General features: G+C 50.2%; 1 protein-coding gene across 7 annotated transcripts in view; it reads left to right on the top strand.

The window, feature by feature from the left end:
• Positions 1-24,583, top strand: part of PRKAG2 (protein kinase AMP-activated non-catalytic subunit gamma 2) — a 300,068-nt gene that overhangs the window by 236,846 nt on the left and 38,639 nt on the right. For 5 of the 7 annotated variants that reach the window (XM_088834770.1, XM_055421589.2, XM_055421587.2 and 2 more), the window contains 2 exons: positions 1,662-1,731; positions 22,128-22,234. In XM_088834770.1, the coding sequence (XP_088690896.1) occupies positions 1,662-1,731; positions 22,128-22,234 (177 nt within the window). The remainder of the gene's footprint in view (positions 1-1,661; positions 1,732-22,127; positions 22,235-24,583) is intronic. The other 2 variants (XM_055421590.2, XM_055421588.2) reach the window with 1 other exon arrangement.

The following is a 24,583-nucleotide window of genomic DNA, read 5'->3' as shown; positions in this document are numbered from 1 at the left end:
CGAGCTAATCTCTTTATCATGGTGCTTGCACTCTGCAGTGAGCTAAGGGCCCTGCACCTGGGGCAGTCACTGCCTATAACACGGGAGAGGGGTGCCTGTCGCCTATCTGGCTACCCTGCTCTTCCAGGAAGCTCTCGGCTGCCAGGCCCCGCCGCCTGCCAACCTGTGCTGGCGATCGGAGAGTCTCAGATACCCAGATCCAGGGTAACAGAAGTGGCCAGAGCCAGATTTAGAATTGTATGTACTTTTTGGCACTGGCTCCCCAAAGAGAACGAGCTATGAAGAGAGGAAGCAAGAGTTTCATGGCCGGGTAAAACTGACAGCAACACAGTGCATCTACAATACATATATTCCAGGGAACAAATTTTTTAATAAAGGGAAAAGGGATGGGCTTTTTTATTGTCTCCGATTCCTCGCGACTCAGTGGACTGCATGCAGGACGCCGGGCTAAAATTTAAAAGAAAACCAAGCGAGCACACCCTCATTCACACCGCCCTCCGCCCCAGTCTGCGATGTCGTCTCCCCTGGGGTCTTGCAGCCTCCATCCCCTCTCCCGGGCACGTCGCCCCGCCCACCGCACCCCCGCCCCGGCTCCGCACCCCTCGGGCCCCACCCCCGGCCGGCCGAGACCACACCTGCGCAGGTTAAACCTGCGGGGACGCGCTTCCGTGGGTGGCGGGGGGAAGGTGAGCGGGTGTGAGCGAGGGGATGGGAGGACGCGCAGAGGATGAGAAGACCGGCCGCCGCGAAAGGCGGGTCGCCGGCCCCGGCGGCCGGAGCGGGGCGCGCCCGCTGCCCTGGCGCGGACCAGCCCCTGCCCCCCGGGGTCCTCTTCCCACGGTTCCCTCTCGCCGGTTGGTACCAACGCGCGGGGCAAAGGGGGCGGGGAGCGGGCCGTTCCACTCGCGATGCGGGGGCGGCAGGTCTGGCCGCGGCCGGCCTGGGGCGGAGAGGGCGGACGGGGCCGCGCCGCCGGTTCCCTGCCGGGCCCTGCGAGCTGGACCGCGCCGTGCCACCACCGACCCACCCCCGTCCTGCCAGCCGCGTGGGAGGCCCCCTCCTCGCGGCGACTGGGCGCTGAGCCGAGCGCCCGGCGGGGCAGCAGAGCCCACCCCCGGCCCCGCGGGGCCCCGCGGCCCCGCCCCCACCCACACACTCCGGCCCACCCAGGCCCCGCCCCTGTCCCCGCCCCTGTGGCCTAGGCCCCGCCCCGCCCCTGCCGTTGTGCTGCGGCCCCCCGCGGCCGCGCCCCGCCCCGGCCCCGCCCCTTGCACCCCAGCTCCGCCCCCGCGCTCCGCCGCCGTACTGCGTCCCGGCCCCGCCCCTGGTCCCGCCCCTGCGGTCTCGGCCCCGCCCCCTTCTGCCCGCTCCCGCTGCCATCCCGCGGCCCTGCGGCCCCCGCGTCCGGGCCTCGCGTCCCGGCCCGCCCCTGCGACCCCGCCTCCGCGGTACCGCGGCCCGGCGGCCCGGCCCCGCCCCCGCGGCCCCCGCCCCGCCCCCGCGGCCCCGCCGCCGTACCGCGGCCCTGCGGCCCCCCGCGGCCCCGCCGCGCCCCAGTCTCCCCGCACCCCCGCCCTCCGCCCCCGCGCGCCCCCGCCCGCGCGGCCGGGGACGAGCGCCGCCGAGCGCATGCTGATCCGTGTCGTCCTCCTCCTCCTCAGGCGGCGCTGGCGGCGGCCCCGGGACCCGCGGAAGCCGGCATGCTGGAGAAATTCGAGTTGGAAGAAGAAGGTGAGTGCCCCCCGCACACACCGCCTGCCTCTGGATCGCGCCTCCGCCGGGGGCCGGGAGGGGCCGGGGCGCGGGGACATTCGGGTCTCCGCCGCGGAGGCCGCGGGTCCCCGCCGCCCACCGCCCGTCCGGCCGCGGCGGGGGCCGGCGAGGGAGACGCGGGGCCGACAGAGCGCGTCTGCAGCGGCCGCGGTGCCTCTCGGAGGCGTAATCGAGCTGGCTCCAAGGGGAGCCCGCAGCCCGGCCCTCGGCACGGATGGTCGGTCCTTTTGTCCTTACGAGCTGGACTCGGCTGAGAGCAAGGTGACATGCAGTCGTGATTGTTTGTAATGCCACGGTACGCGTGGAAGTCGCCCCCAAATTATGTGTATGGTCCGTACCTTTAAATAACACACACGGCTTCCCTATCTGTACTTGTGAAAATACCACCAGCAGGGTGTGTCTTCTTGTCTTAATAGGGAAAGTTCAATAGGAAAACCGGGGGCGGCTCAGCGAATGGGCTCTGAGTTCAGGTGACCCTGTCATTCCATCGTTTCTGTCGCCTCTTCTTTCACTTTTTCATCTTCCTGGCCCCTTTCCCCCGTTCTTCTTCTTACTTGGATGTTACTTCGAAGCTATGAAAATGTGAGGGGATGGATTTTTTTTCCTTTGGCAAAAATGAATATTTAACATGGAATACGGTTAGCTCTTACCTGAATCTTTATTTTGAAACTGAAAATTTGGAGGGGATGCGCTTGTTCTTTGGTAAAATTAGTTTTTAAAATGGAATACGATGAGCTCAGAGTTGAAAAAGAACTTTGTACGGGTGTGGGACAATTTGAGGAACGTGAAAGACCTCCACACTGTCTTGTGGTCTTCATTATTCATTTAGTGACTTCTCTTTTTTTCCAAGAGTACTGATGGACTAAAGCTCCGGGAACAAAGCATGTGCCATGTGGATGCTGTGCCTTGTGCCAACTTTAATACTTCCGTTCATTTACAGTCACGCAATTACTTAAATAAGCACTCTCAGCCAATATGAGAACGTTCAGTCGACAGTATTAGACCAGGGCCTAATTTTTTAGGCCCACGTTTATTTTACCTTTTAGAGTTCCTGCATTTCACAGACCTGTTAGCCAGAAGATAATGTATTCATAGTAATTATCATCAAAAGTCTGCAGCCATATTTACTGTTAACAAGCAGTTACATGACACATTTCAGAATTTTACTGGGACTTAATTTTCATTCCATCTTACTGAAAAATAGTCCAGTGTCTTAAGTCCAATCCACCTCACTATTCCTCGGTTTTGTTGCATTGCAGGTCAAATTTTGGGCATTGTCCAAAGGGCCCCCCCTTTCCATTAAGACTTTGAATGTTGAAATCATAAGAGTTTTCTTTGTCCCTGATTTTAGTAACAATGGGAGTCCATTACATTTTCATCATTTTGTGATTTACATGGGGGCAAAAAGAAAGGAGAGTAGATGCTATTAGAGAGGTGCTTATAGTTAGGGGCTTCCCAGGTGGTTCACTTGTAAAGAACCTGCCTGCCACTACAGGATATTTGGGTTCAATCCCTGAGTCAGGATGATCCCCTGGAGGAGGAAATGGCAACCCACTCCAGTATTCTTGCTGAGGTAATCCCACAGACAGAGGAGCCTGGCGGGCTGCAGTCCATGGGGGTCGCAAAGAGATTGATCAACTGAGCACACACACCCACCCACATAGTTATTGTAAAGAGCACAGGCTCAGCTTCAGATCCATATCTTAACTTATTAAGCTGTGTGACCTTGGGCAAGTTACTTAACCTCCCTGTGCCTTAGTTTTCCCATTCATAAGGAGCTAATATCAGAGTGTTTTGAAGATTAAATGAGATAGTCTATATAATGCTATTTCCGTTCCGTTCCGTTCCATCGCTCAGTCGTGTCCGACTCTTTGCGACCCCGTGGACTGTAGCCTACCAGGATTCTCCATCCATGGGATTCTCCAGGCAAGAATACTGGAGTGGGTTACCGTTTCCTTCTCCAGGGGATCTTCCCGACCCAGGGATCGAACCCGGGTCTCCTGCATTGGAGGCAGATGCTTTAACCTCTGAGCCACCAGGGAAGCCCATAATGCTATTTAGTACACTGTAAATCCACAGTAAGCACTGTGTAAATGTTGCTGTTAAGTTTAAGCACCATTGTACTGAATTCATGGACTTTGTAAGTTTTTATCAATGAATCTTCCATAGAGATTCTTCTCAACACAGGTTAGGTTTTTTTCCTTACTTGAGATTTATTATGTTACATTTTTCAAAGTAGATATATAAGCCTTTTCTCTTTTGCATTGTTTCTGCCAATGGAGTGAATGTAAAATGTTAAACCTAAGCATCTAAGGAAAGGAATTTCCCATTTTCAGCCATCTGCTTTTATCTATATTGCTGTCATTACTTTAAAGCATGCTGAACCCCACAAATAACCCTGTCAAACTTTTCTGGATTCTTAAGGAGGCAAAATGTTAAATAGCAGTTTCTTGGAATCTGTCAGCCAAGCTGGAAGGGATAGTGTTCGCGTGGTCGTCTCAAACGCTGCTTTGTTTCTTTTGAACTTCAGATTGCTTACTCATCCAAAATACAGAAAAACTGACTATCAAGCAGAATCTTACGTTTATATGGGGAAACAGTGAGTCCTAACAGACATTACACCTTTAAGTATCCTGTGAGCTGACTTGTTAGCAGCCTACATAATACATGGCTGTTGAGTAGATCCTCATTTAATCTTCCAGCTCCCTTCTTATTCACCCAAAGTCATCCTTCATGCATTGTGATCTGGAGCCTCTCCTTAGATGGAGATACATTTGGGATACACCGAGACACTTGATTAGTTGTGTTTTTGTAACCAAGCATTTTTCTCTTTCCTAATAGATTATAACAGATACTCTGTTAGAAACAAAATTGGCGGCATTAGTGAAGCTGGAGTCATCTCTAAAAATATTCTTTGCTTCTGGGGAGAAAGAACAAATTGGACCTCAGTCTCCCCTGTGTTGTTGCTCAGGTCCTCCTTTGCCTGGGTTCTGACCCCAGCTGCCCATTTCTTACCCTCATGCCCTGACAGAGGGACCTTTCCAGAGCATGAATTGACAGCCCCATTCCTGTATGGGGAAAATCTTTACCACTTTTCTGTGTCTATATATAGAATACACGCAGACTTTTCATCTACAGCCTCACCGCCTCTTCCCAGCCATGCACACGAGAGACTGGAGAGCTTGCTTTCTGTGCATGAGAGAGCTTTTCAAAAGGCAGATTCTAGTTCTCTGCATCGGGGAATGGGGAGTGGGCCTGAGAGTCTGCATTTCTGCCAAGCTTGCAGGTGCGGCTGTCGCTGCCTCACAGATGGAGAACCAGCCTCCCCAGTCTCCTTCTGTCAAGGACTGGATGGTCTCGGTCCCTGTCGCAACTCCTCAGCCCACCCGGGCCGCCGCAGAGCAGCAACGTGGTCCCACTGGCAGGGCTGGCATTCCAGCCAAACTTTTGTTTAAACCTGGGCCCACAGCAGAGTAGGCCGGCCCCCTGTTCTGTGACTCCTCGTGGTCTCAGTGACTCAAGGTTTTCATCCTTTGGAGGGTGAGACCTTCTCTCGCTGTGTCCTCCAGCTGCCAGCATCGCCACCGTGTACATCCTGTCTCATACCACCACCATCACAGCTCAGCCCAGGTCTCACCCTCCCAGAGTCCCTCCCTAAAACCCTTCTGCACGCGCGTGCTTAGTCACTCAGTCGTGTCCAGCTCTTTGCAACCCCATGGACTATAACCCACCAGGCTCTTTTGTCCACGGGATTCTCCAGGCGGGAGTATTGGAGGGGGTAGCCATTCCCTTCTCCAGGGGATCTTCTCAGCCCAGGGATCAAGCCCTGCATTGCAGGCAGATTCTTTGCTGTCTGAGCCACCAGGGAAAACCAGAGCCCTTCTGTACTTCTCCAAAATCCCGCCTCCCCTTCCCAGCTCATGACACAGTGGTGCACCGTGGGTGCTCAGCAGTATTCTGGTGACTACACCCAGGGTTTATGGTTCCTTTATGGGAGTGATGGGAGGATGGGATGATTCAGGATCTGCAAAGTGATGAGAGCGGCGCCTAGTGCTCAGCAGTCACATTATGTGTTCGCTTTTCAAATGTTTTATTACACCAGTCATACTTGTTTGTTTTTATCAAGGTTAACTGTCTAGAACTTATTTAACAACAAGACCAAGCACCGCCATAAGCACCTGAACACAGCCCTCGAATGCTTTCTCCAGTAAATGATGTTGTTGTTGTTCACTGGCTCAGTCGTGTCCGACTCTTTGCGACCCCATGGACTGCAGCACACCAGGCTTCCCTGTCCTTCACCATCTCCCAGAGCTTGCCCAAACTCATGTCTGTTGAGTCGGTGATGCCATCCAACCATCCCATCCTCTGTCATCCCCTTCTCCTGCCTTCAATCTTTCCCATCTTCGGGGTCTTTTCCGGTGAATCAGCTCTTTGAATCAGGTGGCCAGAGTACTAGAGCTTCAGCTTCAGCAGCAGTCCTTCCAGTGAATATTCAGGGTTGAAATGTTTCCATGATTAATAAACCTATGATTCTGGCACCATGTCAAGAACGTTATAGCCCCTGGGAACTACCTGTGTTATCTCCTCACCCTCTTCTCGCCGTTCCAGCTGTCGCAGCCCCTCCAGTCATTTCAGGCTTTCGGTGGCTCACTGTGTGGGCTCGTCCCACCGTCTCACTTCTGTCCACTCACCTCTCCTCTGTTCCCTCACTGTCTGCTGCTTCCTTCGCAATCTTCTGTCTGAGCTATTCCTTCTTCACCTACAAGGAGTTCCTCAAAGGATAGTCTTTTCAAGACTTGCCTCAAAACTCATTTTCCTAGCAAGACTGATCAACCCAGTCTGCACGATGAAAACTAGGTAAAACGCAGACGTGGACTGTAAAAGCGAGAGGGAAAGGGCTGTTTTTCAGTCAGGAGCCTGGTAACCTGAGGCCCCAGTTCTGTAACGGGGCAGCTGCGTTCTTGGGTGACCCTAGCCTCTCCAGGCGTTGTCTGGCTTGTCATTGTCGCTGCTGTGGGTTTTCTCTGTAAAACGAAGCCCAGCACTTGGCAAACTTGTGGTTTTCCTTCCAGCCTGAAAATATGACCTAGAGCAACCAGCAGCCGCTCTACAGAAACCAGAAATGTACATTCACTCAAACTCGCTCATTCTCAACTGGAGGATGTTGCTGTGATGAGGATGTTGCTGTGATGTGAGCAGAGATTGGTTCTTGTTGGGGGACAGAAAAATCTTAGATACTATAGTGGTTTCTGGCTCTCCAAAGGGCCCCTGAATGGATATACATCATATTTGCAGTATTCAGGTTTCATGGGGGTAGGACAGTTGGGGGGGGGAAGGTGTGGATAATGAGAAACACTGCTCTGACTTTCTTAGGGAAGAACGTCCTCCTTTGCCTTTATACCTCCTCATCACTTAGCCTTGATAGCAGATGGCCTGGGAGGCTCGGCTGCGTCCACTTGGTTCGCTGACTGTGGTGTGAGGGGTGCTGACCTCTGGTGGTGACAGGGTGACGATCACAGCTCGGTCGCTGGCCAATCGCCTCATAGTATCAGAAGGCTCTGATGACCTGCCATTCAGACTCTGCCCTTCCCTACCGAGCCTGCAACTTACCTTCCACAAGAGAGTGACTGTGTCTTGATTATAAAAATAGTTACAGCTGTTATGAAATATTCACAGTGAAACATTTTCTTTCCTGGCTGGCCCCATATTTGAAAGTTTGCCATGTTTAATAGATTTTAGGTGTACATTTTAAAGTCTCTGAAGTCAGGCTATAACTTCACATTTGATGGTATCTTAGATTTGATGAGGTAGAGGAGTGGAGGTTTTGTTATCTGAAATGTTAAGACCCCTGACTCCTTTAAACAAGAGGGGAGTTCACAGCAGGGTTTGGGGATCTGATAGCGGGACCGGCCACCGGGCTTCACAAGTAACCAGGGAGTCACCGGGAGCCGAGGCGGGGCTGAGTCATCTCTGGGATGAAAGGATCGCCATGACCTTCCCTCTCAGGACTGGCTGTCTGCTCCCTGGTGGGCGCCCGGCAGCCCCAGCCAACAGCTGGCCGGAGTCCAGGCCGGTGAGTCAGGCTGTGTGCTCACTGGCCGGGTGGCTCCATCCTGCAGCTCTGCAGTGGGGGCAGAAGAACTCTTGCGAAGTTGTCATACCGGGACCCCAGGGACTTTGCATCTTACCCGTGAAATGAAAAGTGGAAGAACGTTTGTGTCCTTGTTCTGGTTTATAGTAACTGGTGTGTACTAAGTATATTAAGATACTGTTGTAAATCTTTTACATTGATCTCATCTAATCCTGTTTTCTGTTTTATAGAGGGGGACATTAAGAGGGTGAGAGGTTCAGTAAGATACCTCCCAGGGTGTATCTGGGAAGGTGGGGTCACCAGGTTTCAAACACGGTCTTTAGGCTCACCGCGCGGGCTCCGAGCCAGCCTGCATTCCCAACAGGAAGTAGCCCCTTACCCGGAAACGCACTTTCCACGCCCTCACCTCCCGTCCGTCCTCAGCCCCTTTCCACCTCTCCACCCAGGCTCCCCAGTCCTTCTGCGAACTCCCGCGGACCTCGGTCCTCCTCCGGTTTTGAGCGCTTGGTGGCCGCCCCCGAGATGCCCCGCCCCGCTCTCCCGGGGAACACCCCCGCGCGCTCCTCGTCCCTGTCTCCGCGGTGGCTTGCCTCTGTCTCCTTTTTAGGTTCTGTTCTGTTTTGTAGTAGCAGGTGGCGTGAGGTCTGACTCACGCAGACATCAGATACGGGTCTTGCTCCCGGCTCTGCCCAGAGCCCCCCTTGTCTTCTCCTCCTGTCCCCTCCCCTAGACAGTCCTACTCACTCCAGGGCTGTAATTACCCCCTGCCTGTTGCCCAGTGTTCTAATCCCGTGTATTTAATTACAGGATGCTTTAATAACCGCAGTTATCTCCAGCCACATCTCTCCTGAGTATTTGGTTGCCTATTGGGTGTCTCCACCTGAGGCACCACCACCTCTCTCACCCAGCCTCCCGCTCCCCTCTTGTTTTCTCCCCCAGCCTGATTCAGTAAATGGGCACCGTGTCCCCCTGGTTTTTTGCTTTGTATTTTAACAGGAATGACGTTGAGCCCTGCCTCTCTCACCCCCCCACATCCAAGCGGTCTGTCCTCTCCCTGCCATCTCCTGAATCCCTCCCATCTGTCATTCTGCCATCGTCACCTCTCTGCTGACTGTTAAACAGCCTGATCACCCAGCATCCACTCTGCCCTCCTTCAGTCAACTTCACATGCTGCAGTTAGCGATACTTTCTGAAAACATGTGTCTGATGGCGTCATTCCCAAGCTTAAAAGCCTTCTCTGGCTTCCTCTGCCTTCAGGCAGGAGTCCGGTCTTCCCCCCCCCCCCGTGTTCTCTGCCCCTCCATTCTGCCCGCCTCACCTCACACCACCCTTCTCCAGGCCTCGTGCACGCTCCTCAGCTTTGTTGTCTGCGCCTTCTGGATTTCAGGTGGGCTGTCCCCTCTCCCTGGATGGTTCTTCCCCGTCCTCTGAGCCACCCGCTGGCTTTCTTCAGGTCTCAGCCTAAATGTCACTCCCTCAGGAAGGGCGACTTTCTGGAATCCCCAGACCAGCCTTCACACCTTATGTCATGACCCCACCTGGTTGATGGGGCTGTTCAGGAGAAATGTGTTCATGTTTCCTTGCCGTTGTGTAAGCCCTGTGAGGACAGAGCTGAAAACTTACTATTTGCCAGGTCTCGGAGATATCATGATAAACAAGACCTAGTTTCAGTAAATATTTGTCACATACGTGAACTGATAGTTTTGGGGGCTTTAACTTTTACTCTGGCACGTGGGCTCAGTGTACTTCAGTAGTTAATGTTACTTCTTATGAGGAAATAAAGGCATTTCTATTAAAGGCAGTGAGAGGAAGCCCCCTTGCCAAGTTGATGTGTGCTAATCCAAGAGCAGTGAGATGACGTGGGTGTACCTCCCAGGTGGGCCGAGACTCCCACTCCTGAACGTGAGGTTAGGGTGGACTCTGTCCGGAACAGCTTCAGAGGCAGTCATGGAAATGTGATGACTTACTCCCATAAGCTGGTGTCCCAGGAGAAAGTCTCTGAGATTTTTCTTTTGTGGCTGTGACTGCACTTGTGCTGATGTTAGGGGAGAAGTCGAGCTTCACTCAGATGCTCAAAGGAGAAAGTCCTTTGGGGAGGAAGATAATTTGGAAGTTTTGGTCAAATTTTAGTCACATCTTAAATCTTTTCACTTGCTGCTTCTGTCCCAGTTAGAGCTGTTTCCTGTGTTTCTGAGTTTATGTCACATCATTGAGGTTCTGAACTTTGTAGTAGCTGATTCATGTTATTTTAGGTTATACTTTGGTCATTTGTTTCTAATAGTAAGTTGTTGTTCAGTCACTCAGTCATGTCCAACTCTTTGCAACCTCATGGACTGCAGCACTCTAGGCTTCCCAGTCCTTCACTATCTCCCGGAGCTTGTTCAAACTCATGTCCATCGAGTCGGTGATGCCATCCAACCAGCTCATCCTCTGTCGTCCCCTTCTCCTCCTGCCCTTGATCTTTCCCAGTTTCAAGGTCTTTTCTAATGAGTCAGTTCTTTGCATCAGATGGACAAAGCATAGGAGCTTCAGCATCAGTCTTCCCAATGAATATTCAGGGTTGATTTCCTCTCGGATTGATTGGTTTGAGCTCCTTGCTTTCCAAGGGACTCTCAAGAGTCTTCTCCAACACCACAGTTCGAATGCATCAAGTTGCTACCAGTAGATTGTTTTTCATAGACAACGTATTGTGGAATGTGTACTTGTTTCAGTAAGACCTCAGGAAGACACGTCCCTTCGTTTCGTTTGGCTCTTCCTTTCACAATGACTCCTTGAGCTTTGATGCTTACGCATGTGGCCTGTCCCCTCCCCCTTTAAGTTGCATGTGTAATTAGTGTCAAGTAATCAAGAGCATGAGTCAGACCCAGGTTGGAGTCCCACTTCTTCGACTTAAGAGCTGTGAGACCTTAGGCAAGTTATTTCAAGCTTCAGTTTCTCCTTGTGTAAGCAGGAAGTAACCATCAGTTCAGTTCAGTTCAGTCGCTCAGTCGTGTCCGACTCTCTGCGACCCCATGAGTCACAGCATGCCAGGCCTCCCTGTCCATCACCAACTCCCAGAGTTCACTCAAACTCATGTCCATCGAGTCGGTGATGCCATCCAGCCATCTCATTCTCTGTCGTCCCCTTCTCCTCCCGCCCCCAATCCTTCCCAGCATCAGAGTCTTAGCACCCAGCTAAACAGGATTATCCGTGCATTAAATAACCTGAATGTAATGGCACCTGCCCTGTTGTATAGTCTCCACAAATATACTACAGTGATGCCCCTGGAAAGGACCAGGAAGGCAAACGAGCCAAAAGGTAGGATCAGGCCACCATCAGTGCTTCATCGGGTGACTGCGGCCGGCCCAGCGCCGGCTTCGGGGTCAGACGTCTCTGCGTGTGACTATCTATATGAGTACCGTCCAGTCAGCAGCGCCTGTGATCTATCCCATCCCGCAGAATCACTCTGCAGGAAAGATGGTGTCCTCTCCATTTTACAAACGATGAGATCCAGGCCGAGGGGATGAAGGAACTTCCGGAGCGTCCCGCAGAATGTGATGGCAGTTCTGACACAGATCTGCTCTAGACGTGCCCTGTTCCTTCTTCTACACAGGCTCCCGCCGGCGCCCGGAGTTCCTGTAGCACCTGCTGGAGAGGCGCGTGCTCCCTGACGTGCCTGACGTGCTGACGTGCCTGACGTACCGACGTACTGATATACCTGACGTACTGACATACCGGACGTATTGACGTGCCTGACGTACCCAGGCCTGTGGGCTCTGCAGGGAACCATGTGTCCTCCCTGCCTGACTCTGCAAATCACTCCTCGTCTTTAGGAGTGAAATCATGACTCTGGGCAGCACTTCCACGTGCTGTAGAAGGTTGCTGCGCTGTGTTAGGGGCGGCCGGAGGACCCATTGTGTCGCTAAACCACAGAGACGCGCACACGTTTACAGACGTGTTGAAACGCTGATAACTGGAATATGTCAAGACGCGTCCGAACCGCATTCTAATCCAGATGTCAAGCAGAAGCACGCTGGCGGGGACAGGGTGAGAAGCCTGTCCGAGCCGTACCTGACCGGTTCACTGCGCTGGGTCCCACATTGTGGTTCAAGACGGTTTGTTGAATATGTTCAGGTCTCTCTCCTCCCCGCCCCAGAAATGCTGCCGAAATGTCAGCAATCCATGAAATCGAATACAAAAAATAGTCTTGCTCAACAAAAGCTAAAGCTTAATTCTTGGGAAAAGACCAATAAAATGGGTAAACCTGTGTCCAGTCTTTTCAAGAACAAAAGAGTGAAAATGCCTGGTGTTAGAAATAAGGACTTTTTAATAAATGCAGAGATTTAGAAAATCACATTGAAAGAAATCTAAATATATCAAATTATATCAATACATTCAAGAATCTTTTCAGTCACTTTTGAGTAAGTTTTTGAGTAAGTTTGTATTTTCCTGATCGATTATCCCTTTCATCAATCACCATAAAAGAAGTTAAAAGCTAATTAATTGATTTACACTTTTCAAATGGGTGAAATGTATGGTTGTGAATTATCTCAATAAAGATTTTTTCAATTTGTTTCCAGTAAAGGGCCTTACCCTTCCTCTGCTCCTGCAGAAGAGGCCTGGGGTTCAGCCTGTTGATGGGTGAATTCTGTAAAAGCATCAAGGAGCCGCTAAGGCCGCGGTCACTTTAATTATTCTAGGGCTCAGGAAAGGACAGCAGGGACCGTGCCCCTTCTGTGGAGCGCGCTTGATCCGAACATCAGAACCGGACGGCAGCACACACAGAAGAAAACAAACGATTCGCCTGGCATTTAAAGCATGGGCAGAACTCCCATGAACACATCGGCGGAGTGAGCCACGCCGTCTGTGGTGACCAAACAAGGTCTTGTCCTACAAATGCAGGATTACAGTTTATTAAGAAATCCACCAGGGAATTAATGTCAGCAGATAAAAGGAGAGAAACCTCTGGTCCTCTCAGTAGATACTGTAACAGCAGCTGATAAAATTCAACCTATGTTGCATTAACAAAATCCTAAAGAAACAAGGTAGAGAAAGCAGGAGACTCCTTCGGGTTGCAGGAGCTGGCTGGGGCAGCCCCAGGCTGTCTGTGGCATCACTGCTGTCAGGGGGTTCCTTAACCTCCTGGCCGGCTGCTGCTGGGGGCTGGACCCTTGCGCACCAACCTCGGTCCTCACTGTTGCTTCAGCTCAGAAGTTGTGCTCTGTTTCCTGAGAAAGAAGAAACATTGGCTGTGGTAGAGGTTTGAGCCATGTAGTTCCGAGAATTTTCAAGTGGATGGGACTCAGTTGTTTCAAGGTCACAGCCTTGTCTGTTTGTGACATTCCTTGGGCGTTTATTGCAACTAACCTTTAAATTTTATTTTCTTTTATTACGTATTGTGTATTTGTTTATATTATCGTTTATTTGTTGCAACTAACTAATTGGGGAAACTTTGTGCCTTCACTTACATACGCTTTTCCTACTGTTTTAATAACTCTTTGCCCCCTTGTCTGGAAGAGCATCTGTAGCTCTGTCTTCAGTGGACCCTTTTGCCCCAGCACACACGAAGCCAAGCGTATAAAGCATGGAAGGGAAAAACAAAAACTAACGCACTTCATTTATTCTGCTACCTTATAAGTCCTGTAAAATTACATTTAAACTTTGACTTTGTTGATAGCCTTGTATCTAAGCACTTTAGGAAATGTTCACAGGAGTTTAATCTTTTCCATATACTTTTAACTTTAACATTTCCGTTTCTGCTTATTTCTTGCTCAACTATTTTAAATGATTTTTGCTTATTTCTTGCTCAAGTATTTTAAATAATTTTCTGAAAAGAGAGGACTTCCCTGTAGCTCAAATGGTAAAGAATCTGCCTGTGATGCAGGAGACCAGGGTTTGATACCTGGGTTGGGAAGTTCCTCTGGAGAAGAGAATGGCAATCCATTCTTGCCTGGAGAATTCCATTGACAGAGAAGCCTGGCGGGCTGAAGTCCATGGGGTCGCAAAAAGTCAGACACGACTGAGCAACTAACACACATAAAAAGAAAAGATACTGTATGAGTATAGTAACCTTACATTTCCAAATGTAGAATAAAGTAGAAGGACAAATGTTAAACTGACTGGCCTATTGATAGTCGTTTTTCTTTGTGGAATTACAATGAAAGATCTTACATTAAGTTAAAGTTAATAAGAATTGGAAATAAAGAGTCAGTTTTTTTACCTTGGGTTTGTTTTTTTTTTATCGCTGTTTGGGCGACGTGTAAATTTTGTTTTAAAGTGCGTTTCATCCTACACCCTTGGGGCTTCCCTGGTGGCTCAAATGGTAAAGAATCTGCAATGCAGGAGACCCAGGTTCAGTCCTTGGATTGGAAGATCCCTGGAAAAGGGAATAGCACCCACTCCAGTATTCTTGCCTGGGAAATTCCATGAACAGAGGAGCCTGGCGGGCTACAGTCTGTGGGGTCACGACTGAAGTGACTCACGCTTGCATCCTTTCACCCTCAGCTCTTGAAGATGGGGGTTGGATCCTTACTGTGACCCCTGCCTTTCCCTGATGCGTCTGTCAGCGCCACACCAGTTAGCAGGTGTGAGCTTGTCCTGACACACTTGAGGAACTTGCTGCCTCTGAAGCTGCCATCTGCTGCAGATGTCTAACTTTGGTAGGAGATGCATCACGACTGCACAGGGGCGTTACTCGCAAAGCCCCAGTGGTGGCATTGGCAGTGGAGGGGGCGCTTGTGGCTTGCGGGCCTTTGAGAAAGGCGCACTGGGCCTGTGAACTGAACTAGGAAGGCGGAGGAGGCTCCCAAGGCCGCTGGGACAAAGTGCTGCACACCTGGTGGCTGAGAGCCAGGGCGCTTCATCCTCCCACAGTCGGGAGGCCAGATATCTGAGACCAGGAGTCAGCAGGGCCAGCCCCTTCTGGGGGCTCCAGGAGGCTCCATCCCAGGCCTCCCTCCTGCCTTCTAGTCTTTGCTCGCCCTCCTTGGTACCTGGCAGTGTCGCTGTGATCTCTGCCTCCATCCAACATGGCCTCCTCCTCTGTGTCTGCATCCTCTGTCCTGGGAGGACATGGGTAGTTGGGTTTAGGGTACAAGCTAGTAATCCACGGTGGTGGTGGTGGTGGTGTTCAGTCACTCAGTTATGTCCAACTCTGCAACCCTGTGGACTGCAGCACACCAGGCTTCCCTGGCTTGTACCATCTCCCAGAGTTTGCTCAAATTCACATCCGTTGAGTCAGTGATGCAATCCAACCATCTCATCCTCTGTCGTCCCCTTCTCCTCCTGCCCTCAATCTTTCCCAGCGTCAGGGTCTTTTCCAGTGAGTCGGCGCTTTGCATCAGGTGGCCAAAGGGAGCTTCAGCTTCAGCAACAGTCCTTCCAATGAACACCCAGGATTGATCTCCTTTAAGGTGGACTGGTTGGATCTCCTTGCAGTCCAAGGGACTCTCAAGAGTCTTCCCCAACACCACAGTTCAAAAGCATCAATTCTTCAGCGCTCAGCTTTCTTTATAGTCCAAGTCTTACATCCATACATGACCACTGGAAAAACCATAGCCTTGACTAGACGGACCTTTGTCGGCAAAGTGATAATCTGCTTTTGAATACGTTGTCTAGGTTTGTCATAGCTTTTGACCTCATCTCAAGATGCTTACCTTAAGTATACCTGCAGAGAGCCTTGTTTCCAGAAAGGTCTTGTTTTGTCATTCCAGATGAGCACCATTCAGAAAGGGAGGGAGGGTTGCAGTGGCCCCGACCTGAGGCAGTGCCCTGGGCAGAGGCAGGCACGAGGACAAGGTCCCAGAGCTGAGAAGCTGCCTTTGAAAGGAAGTGCGGATGGGATCCTAGGGTGTGAAATTCCTAGGGCATGTGCGTGGCGGCTGAGTGGCGTGACTGTGCTGTGAAGTGAGGACGTGTCAAGGGTGTCGTGTAGTCAGATCTGCTTTCAGCGACGGACACGCTGGTTCGTGTGTAGAATTGTGAAGGACTGATGCTGAAGCTGAAACTCCAATACTTTGGCCACCTCATGCGAAGAGCTGACTGACTGGAAAAGACTCTGATGCTGGGAGGGATTGGGGGCAGGAGGAGAAGGGGACGACAGAGAATGAGATGGCTGGATGGCATCACCGACTCGATGGACATGAGTTTGAGTGAACTCCGGGAGTTTGTGATGGACAGGGAGGCCTGGCGTGCTGTGATTCATGGTGTCGCAGAGTCGGACACAACTGAGCGACTGAACTGAACTGAACTGAACTGAAGCTTAGATGTCGCAGTTTCCAGATTGTTCTGCTAACCTTCACAGGTAAACAGTTCAACATATACTTTTCCTAGACAGCAGTAGTCTTCAGTCGCTCCCTTGGACAATGGCCTTGGGTTAGCGTGTGGTAGAATATGGAACGTCCATCCACCCATGATGGGCAGCTTTCACAGACCACAACTTGGGTGTCAGTGAGACACCCTTTAGTTACACTTTTCCCCTGGGACCCTGTGATGCTGTCTTAACCCCGGTTAACCTGTTGAGTAATGAGAGCTTGAACTGGCCTTCTCAGGAATTTCAGTAATGTATTCCAAACAGCCTCTTGTGGTTGAATGGTTTTGAGGGGTTTTGGTTTGGGTTTTTTTTTTTTTTCTTTTTGGTTTAACTCCAGTTGACTCTTTATATCCTGTTTCAATGCATTTCTTCCTTCAGGTACAATTGGAGACTTCATCATAATGGAAATAAAATAAACGGTGCCCTATTCAGAAAGTTTTACCAAAGGTGGAGAAGCAGTGACATTTCATAGTATTATACTTTATTCTCCTAACTTTAAAGGCTAACCCTTTCATTAGCAGTATTATTATATCAGTAGTAATCTAGCCTTTGTAACAAAGAAAAATTCAATTTACTGTCATCTGTTTTACATATTTAACATTTTGCTTTGTTTGGTCAAGCTTTTTACATTACAAAAAAAAATGTTACAGACCTGCCTCAAAACCCAGAAGTGGAGGCTAAGCATGAGAAAAACATCAGACGAATTCCAGTCAGAGAACCTCATCCTCAGTACCTTCCCAGCGGCCCTCAGAATTAGCAGGGCCGGCAGGTCAGGGTCTGGGGAGACTACGGAGACAGGACTGCCTGTGAGGCGCTACCCCAGAGGGCTGACTTGAGACAAATGCACCCCACTCATGTGAGACGTTAGTGATTGAAGGCACACTGCCCACCACCAGGGAAATGAGGGCTCCCCTCTCACAGTGAGACCCTGAGGGCCCAGCTCCCCACATCCCGCTGGCATCGAGCTGGGCTGCAGCTGTGAACAAGGACACCCCGGGGAAGCTGACAGGGAGTCAGAGCCGAGTGGGCTCCGGGAATGTGGGCCGGGCCCCAAGCAGCCCCATCCTCGGAAGGGACCCTGCCACTCCGAGCACCAGTCCTAACAAGGTGTTGGATTGTGACTCAGAGAATGAGAGAGATATCATGTGTCCACACCGAGATTAAACTGTGAGTTTTTAATCATGTGTAAGTCGTCACTGTGATTTGTCGGTCATGACAAACACACCAGCACATCCTTTAGGGGAATGTTATCTCAGAAAATTGCTGTTGTTCAGTCACCCAGTCCTGTGTGACTCTTTGCAGCCCCGTGGACTGCAACACATCAGGCTCCCTTGTCCTTCACCATCTACCGGAGCTTGCTCAAACTCGTGTCCATTAAGTCGGTGATGTCATCGAACCATCTCATCCTCTGTCTTCACCCTCTCCTCCTGCCCTCAATCTTTCCCAGCATCAAGGTCTTTTCCAGTGAGTCGGCTCTTTGCATCAGATGGCTAAAGTACTGGAGCTTCAGCATCAGTCCTTCCAATGAATATTCAGGATTGATTTCCTTTAGGGTGGACTGGTTGGATTTCCTTGCAGTCCAAGGGACTGTCAAGAGGCTTCTCCAGCACCACAATTCAAAAGCATCAGTTCTTTGGCGATCAGCTTTCTTTATAGTCCAACTCTCACATCCACACATGACTACTGGAAAAAACATAGCTCTGACTTGACGGACCTCAGATGATCCCTGTAGGGGAAACCCAATGTATGGAATACAAGGAGCTGCTGTGTCTTCACAGCTTTACTATAAATCTAAAGCTATTCAAAATAAAATGTTTATTTAAATATTTTTAAAAATCAGACAAATTAAGATGGTACCCCAAAATATGTTTAGTACACAAAACTTAGAGTTTTGGGAGCTGATGCCATGGATAACTCCCCTGCATCCAAGTTCTCTTCTCTGAACACCTCTACCTGAGGGTATTCTTTGGCAGCTGGACTTGTGGGTTCGAGGCAGGAGCAATACCCCTGGGTGACCCCTAACCAAAGCAGCCTGGGTGGTTCTGATGAGGAGGCACGCACAGCCTCTCCGGGGTCCCCAGCAGCTGCGACTGCATGGAGCTGTGACCTGCCGACTAGAGCTCCCCCTTTGTTTTTAATTATTTTATTTTAAAAAAATACTTATTATTTATTGATTTGGCTGCACCAGGACTTCATTGTAATGTGCAGGATTTTTTGTCTTTGTTGCTGCATGATAACTCTTAGTTGCAACAGGTGGGATCTAGTTCCTGACCAGGGATCAAACCTGGGCCCCCTGCATTGGGAGTGTGGAGTCTTAGCCACTGGACCACCAGGAAGGTCACTGCTGCTGCTGCTGCTAAGCAGTCGTGTCCGACTTTATGCGACCCCATAGACGGCAGCCCACCAGGCTCCGCCGTCCCTGGGATTCTCCAGGCAAGAATGCTGGAGTAGGTTGCCATTTTCTTCTCCAATGCCTGAAAGTGAAAAGTGAAAGTGAAGTCACTCAGTCATGTCCGACTCTTTGCGACCCCATGGACTGCAGCCTACCGGGCTCCTCCATCCATGGGATTTTCCAGGCAAGGGTACTGAAGTGGGGTACCATTGCCTTCTCTGAGGAAGGTCACTAGAGCTCGCTCTCTCTTTTTTTTTAAATTAATTCACTTGTTTTAATTGAAGACTAATTACTTTACAATATTGTAGTGGTTTCTGCCATACACTGACATGAATCAGCCATGGGAGTACATGTGTCCCCCATCCCGAACCCCCTCCCACCTCCCTCCCCATCCCATCCCTCAGGGTCATCCCAGTGCACCAGCCCTGAGCGCCCTGTCTCATGCATCGAACCTAGACTCGCGATCTGTTTCACATATGATAATACACATGTTTCAGTGCTGTTCTCTCACATCACCCCACCCTCACCTTCTCCCATAGTCCAAAAGTCTGTTCTTTATCTCTGTGTCTCTTTTGCTGTCTCACGTATAGGGTCATCGTACCATCTTTCTAAATTCCCTATGTATGTGTTAATATCCTGTATTGGTGTTTTTCTTTCTGACTCTTTCCTTTCATCTCACTTCCCCTGATCTCACGGGTCAGCTGTGGGAGAACCCACACTAAGGCCATCTGCAATAAATAGGTATTGATGGACTTAATTAACGGAGTAAATGGGTAAGATTCTGACCATTCAAAGAAATTAGCATCCAGGAAGAGAAAGACTATTGGAGCCATGCAGATCACACCGGGTTCGCCCAGTGAGGAGCCATGGAAGGTACAGAGTGAATACAGCCTGCCCTTCCTGACTCGGGGTCGCTCCTGCCTGCAGCCAGCATCTCACCCATCTGGGGACTCGCATCCTGGAGCCCTCGCTGCCCCCGCCAGCTCGTGTGCTGGGAGGACACCCCAGGTGTCTGCACACCAGGACAGCCAAGCAGACAGCAGCTCCTCAACATGGATTGAAACCCCACTCCCGTCACTTCCTACTCCACCCCAGTGGCTAAGTCGGCTCACACATAGAGCAAATGCAGGCACACCCTTCGAGCTTGTCACGTAAATTGCATGAGGTCACTCCTTGTCATGCCTGGGATCGCAGCGCAGAAACAAGCACTCGGACAGTCAGTGCCCTTGTGGAGAAGACGGCATTTGGGATGGAGAAGACGGCATTTGGGGCAAGGAAGCGGAGAGCAAGACGCCTCCATTACGGCGGAAAGAGCGACTGCCGGCATGCGAGGTTAAGGAGTGCAGGGAGCCTGGCAGCCAGCCGTGTGCCTGGACGGAGCAGGAAACAGGCAAGCAAGGCCACGGAGAAGCCAAGCCCGGGAGCCTGAATGCCAGGCAGTCGGCTGACTTTATTCCACGAGCAGGAGGGGAGACGTGGGAGAAGGGGGCTGTGCCGGAGGTGATGGGAGAGATGGGTGTGAACTACGAGTTACAGTGCCCCGAAGAGAAGTCAGAATTGGAAACAGAGGTTTGGGAGTAGCTCACTGAATAGCTTTATCGTGAAATTGGCAAACCAGCCAGCATGGACTCTGTTCACCACAGTCAGAAATAGAATAACGGGCTTCTTGACACAGTCAAGGAAGTTGGTTCCTGTCGTGCCATTTTGCACTTCTAACTCTCATTTTGCTAATTCTGTTGTCATCGTTTAGTCGCTTAATCATGTCCGACGCTTTTGTGACCCCATGGACTGTAGCCCACCAGGCTCCTCTGTCCATGGAATTTCCCAGGTGAGAATACTGAAGAGGAGTGCCATTTCCTTCTCCAGGGGATCTTCCCGACCCAGGAATCAAACCCATGTTTCCTGTTCTTTACCATTGAGCCTTGAGGGAAGCCCCATCTTGCTAATTAGTATGTATAATAAAGTGAGATGTCAGGCTGAATGAACTACAAGCTGAAGTCAAGATTGCTGGGAGAATTACCAGCAGCCTCAGATAGGCAGATTACAGCACCTTAAGGTAGAAATCAAAGAGGAACTGAAGAGCCTCTTGATGAAGGTGACAGAGGAGAGTGAAAAAGCTGGCTTAACACTCAGCATTCAAAAAGCTAAGATCATGGCATCCAGTCCCAATATTTCATGGCAACTAAGTGGGGAAAAAATGGAAACATTGACAGATTTTATTCTCTTGGGCTTCAAAATCACTATGGATGGTGACTGAAACCATGAAATTAAAAGATGCTTGCTTCTTGGAAGAAAAGCTATGAAAGATCCAGACAGCATATTAAAAAGCAGAGACATCATTTTGCCAACAAAGCTCCATCTAGTCAAAGCTGTATTTTTTCCAGTAGTCATGTACAGATGTGAGAGTTGGACCATAAAGAAGGCTGAGCGCTGAAGAATTGACACTTTTGAACTGTGGTGCTGGAGAAGACACTTGAGAGTCCCTTGGACAGTAAGGAGATCCAACCAGTCCATCCTAAAGGAGATCAGTCCTGGGTGTTCATTGGAAGGACTGATGCTGAAGCTGAAGCTCCAATATTTTGGCCACCTGATGGCGAAGAACTGACTCATTGGAAAAGACCCTGATGCTGGGAAAGATTGAAGACAGGAGGAGAAGGGGACAACAGAGGACAAGATGGTTGGATGGCATTATTGACTCAATGGACATGAATTTGAGCAAGCTCTGGGAGAGAGTGAAGGACAGTGAAGCCTGGCGTGTTGCAGTCCGTGGGGTCACAAAGAGTCAGATACGACTTAGTTACCGAACAACAGTAATAAAGCAGGTTTTTTTCTCCCTGGGTATTATCCAGGTAACCTAAATCTTCCCCAGATTTAGAGGTAGGTGTGGGCTGAGCGGTGTGGAGGTGTGTCCTCTGACTGGACCAGGAGATAGGAGTGAGGTGCTTGCAGGCAGGGCACTGGGCCACCAGCCAGCCACAGCCACAGCTTTGGAGTCCAGCACCTTGTCATTCCTTTTGCCAGTTGTCCGTTAACTTCTACAGGAACTAAAATAATAGCGATGACGTTATACAGATTTGTTCATGCAGTTACTGTTTTCAGGTCTCCTTAAGTAGATCCTTATTTACACTTCATTTTTATATAAATGATGCCTTTAATGTTTTCAAATTTCCAGTTGTTCCTTGCTAGTATGTAGAAATACAGTAGCATGTGGGTTTTTTTTTTTTTTTTGGTTTTTTACTTACTCTGTCGTCTGTGACCTGCTAAACTTATTTTTTTTTTATATCTGTGAGCTTTTTTTGTAATTCTTTGGTATTTTCTGTGTAGAAAATCATATAGTCCACCAAATAAAGACAGTTTTGCTTTTTCCTTTTCAGCCCAGAGGCTTCATTTCTTCCCTTGCCTTCTTGCATCAGCACGGACAGCAGGGTTGAGTGGCATGTGCTTCTCGCTCTTACAGGGAAAAACATTTCTTATTTTCCATTAAGTGCGTTAGCAATAGATTTTTCATGCATACTCTTAATGTGATAGAGGAAGTTCTTGTTTATTTATCACTGATACTAGCCTTGTTTTTTCCTTTTCAGCAGAAGACTCCGAAAGTGGCGTTTACATGCGATTCATGAGGTCACACAAGTGTTACGACATCGTTCCAACCAGCTCCAAGCTTGTCGTCTTTGACACCACATTACAAGTGAGTGAGCCCTGTTTCCCTGGGTTTGGGCTGTGTTATTTCGGTGGGTGCTCTGTCAGATAATTTGGATCCAGTCCTTTCTGCATATCGGGGCCTGTGCTGAGTTTCACCATCTGAATTTTCAGTCGTCACAGCAGTCTTCTAAGGAATGCACTGCTTAACAGATAAGGAAACTCATTATCTAGAGTTTACTCATATTCTAGAATTTGAGAACTTGGTCCACAGACCCAGGGAGTCATGGGGTGGAATCTGAACTTAGGTCTCCCTGATGTGTGTCTACCCCGGTCCCTCCTCGGCACATCCTGATGGCCTGTGTTAGTTATTTACCAGAATAAAGTTGAAAAAACTTCAGTTATAAAGAAAAAATTAGTCAGGTGGATAATCTCTTAAGAGAAAACTGTCGATCTCTTTCAGCAGGAAATTTGAACCCGATTATTATGGTATTAAAATTGTGCCTACTGCAACTCATTTTATACCAATGTGACTTACAATCGTATGTGAAAAGTTCCAAACAATACATTCAATATACTCAGATTACATCCAGTGTAATAAGATATGTGTGCACACACAGGTATACACGTGTGCATGTAAATTTATGCATAAATCTTTACCAAGAGGATGACGTTCGCTTGGGTTCCCCAAAAGTAGCCACTGAGGCAGGAATTCACGGGCCATTGGCGCTTTATGAGGGTGTCATCCCCCTGGGGAGCCCCCGAGGGACTGGGGGAGAGCGGGGAGGGGCTGAGGGCCTCCAGGGGCAGCTCTCAGGTGAAGACCACCGCTCCTTCCCTCGGTGGGACTCCAGTGGGCGAGCGCATTCACCCCGGGTCCTCGGCTCCTCATCCAGCGGGGTCCTGGGAGCCCTGCCCAGCCCCCTGGTCTGTGGGCCCCTGGGGACACCCTGCGGTTCTTCCCCAGGACGCCTGGGCTCTAGGGGACCACTCTGCTTGCATTTGGCATCAGTGCCCAGAATTCTCAGAAATGTGAAAATCGCTTTGTCCTTAGTTTTATTTTCCAGTTGTTTCTGATTTTTGTGTAAATTGGCCTGATACCCTGTGACTTTGGTGAATTCACCCGGGCCCAGGCACCCTTTGAGGCCCCTTCTCCAGCTCTTGATTCCTTGACTCGAGGAGGACGGAGCGGTGTCCAGAGGCAGGCTCTTAGGGAAGCAGACAGTAACTTCAGGAAACCGTCTCTACCCCTAAAACCTCAGACTGCAGTAGTGAAGTACCTGGAAATTCTGAATTCCCCAAATAAAGAAGTAGATCACCCCGTCTCACCCTCAGCCATCTGCCAAAGGCCTGACCAGAGGTTTTCCAGCAACAGAAAAGCTCCCGGGTTTCATTCTTACTCAGCTTTTCCCTCATGGTGAATGGACTCTTTTCTGAATGTAGCATTTAGCCAGAGCGAGTGATTCGTGAAAAATGTGATGCTTTATGGATCTTCGGAGGTCACTAATCCAGTGACTGTCACCCCCTGGATTAATAGAAGCTGCCTGAGCCTCGTCCCATGGAAGTCACGAATCCTGTGGGCTCCATGCTTTCAAGGAGCTAAAACGGGTTACCATGGAAATGGCGGTGACACTTTGGCACTTTAATTATGTGTCTGAAAGGCTAAGCAGACCGTTGTCTAGACACAGCCTGTAGGGTGGCCGTGGACACGTCCTGAGGGCTAGGGAGGCAGGTTGGGAGGCTGCAGTGTGTCTGTCCCGGGACCACACGACGGTCGTCCTCCTCTCGAGGTGGCAGCCGGGACAGCACTCAGTGTGCCCGTGGTAGGGCAGCACAGAGCCGTCAAGACGGGTAGAAGTTTGTCCAGAATGTGTTTCAGTTAAAAAAAAAGAAATGATATCAATGTATGGCAAAACCAACCAATATAATATTGTAAAATAATTTACCTCCAACAAAAAATAAATTAATTACCTAAAAAAAAAAAAAAAGAAAGAAATGTATTCGATCAAGTCATTCTGAGGGTATCAAAGACACTGCTGGTCTGAGGAGCCAGGGTCAGCCATCCACACGTCAACTGAAAACGGGGGTCACCAAAAACAGAGGCGACTAGAGAGGCCTGAGGAGGGCAGGGCTGGAGGGCCCCCACCCCGGCGCCTGTGTCCTCGGCCTCTATGAGACCGCAGGCCTCCTTTGGGTTGGGCCGTGATACCCACCATGTGTCGTGTCCGTGTGTCTCGTGTCTGCGGACATGCAGCGCCTGGCTCCTGGTGCCCTGGAAGCCAAGTGCACATCCCAGAGTCCCGCTGCTCGGGCTGACTGGTTCTCCCCTCGAGGTCAACAGTCATCACGAGCCCCTGACGGTGGTGTGACTAAGGTAGGGGGCACTGCCCGGCTCCCC

This window comes from Moschus berezovskii, chromosome 3, assembly GCF_049115385.1.
Source record: "Moschus berezovskii isolate FMDL1 chromosome 3, NW_MosBer_1.0, whole genome shotgun sequence".
Taxonomy (NCBI): Eukaryota; Metazoa; Chordata; class Mammalia; order Artiodactyla; family Moschidae; genus Moschus; species Moschus berezovskii.
Note: the sequence above shows the minus strand (reverse complement) of the source record. Positions and strands in the feature narration are given on the sequence as shown.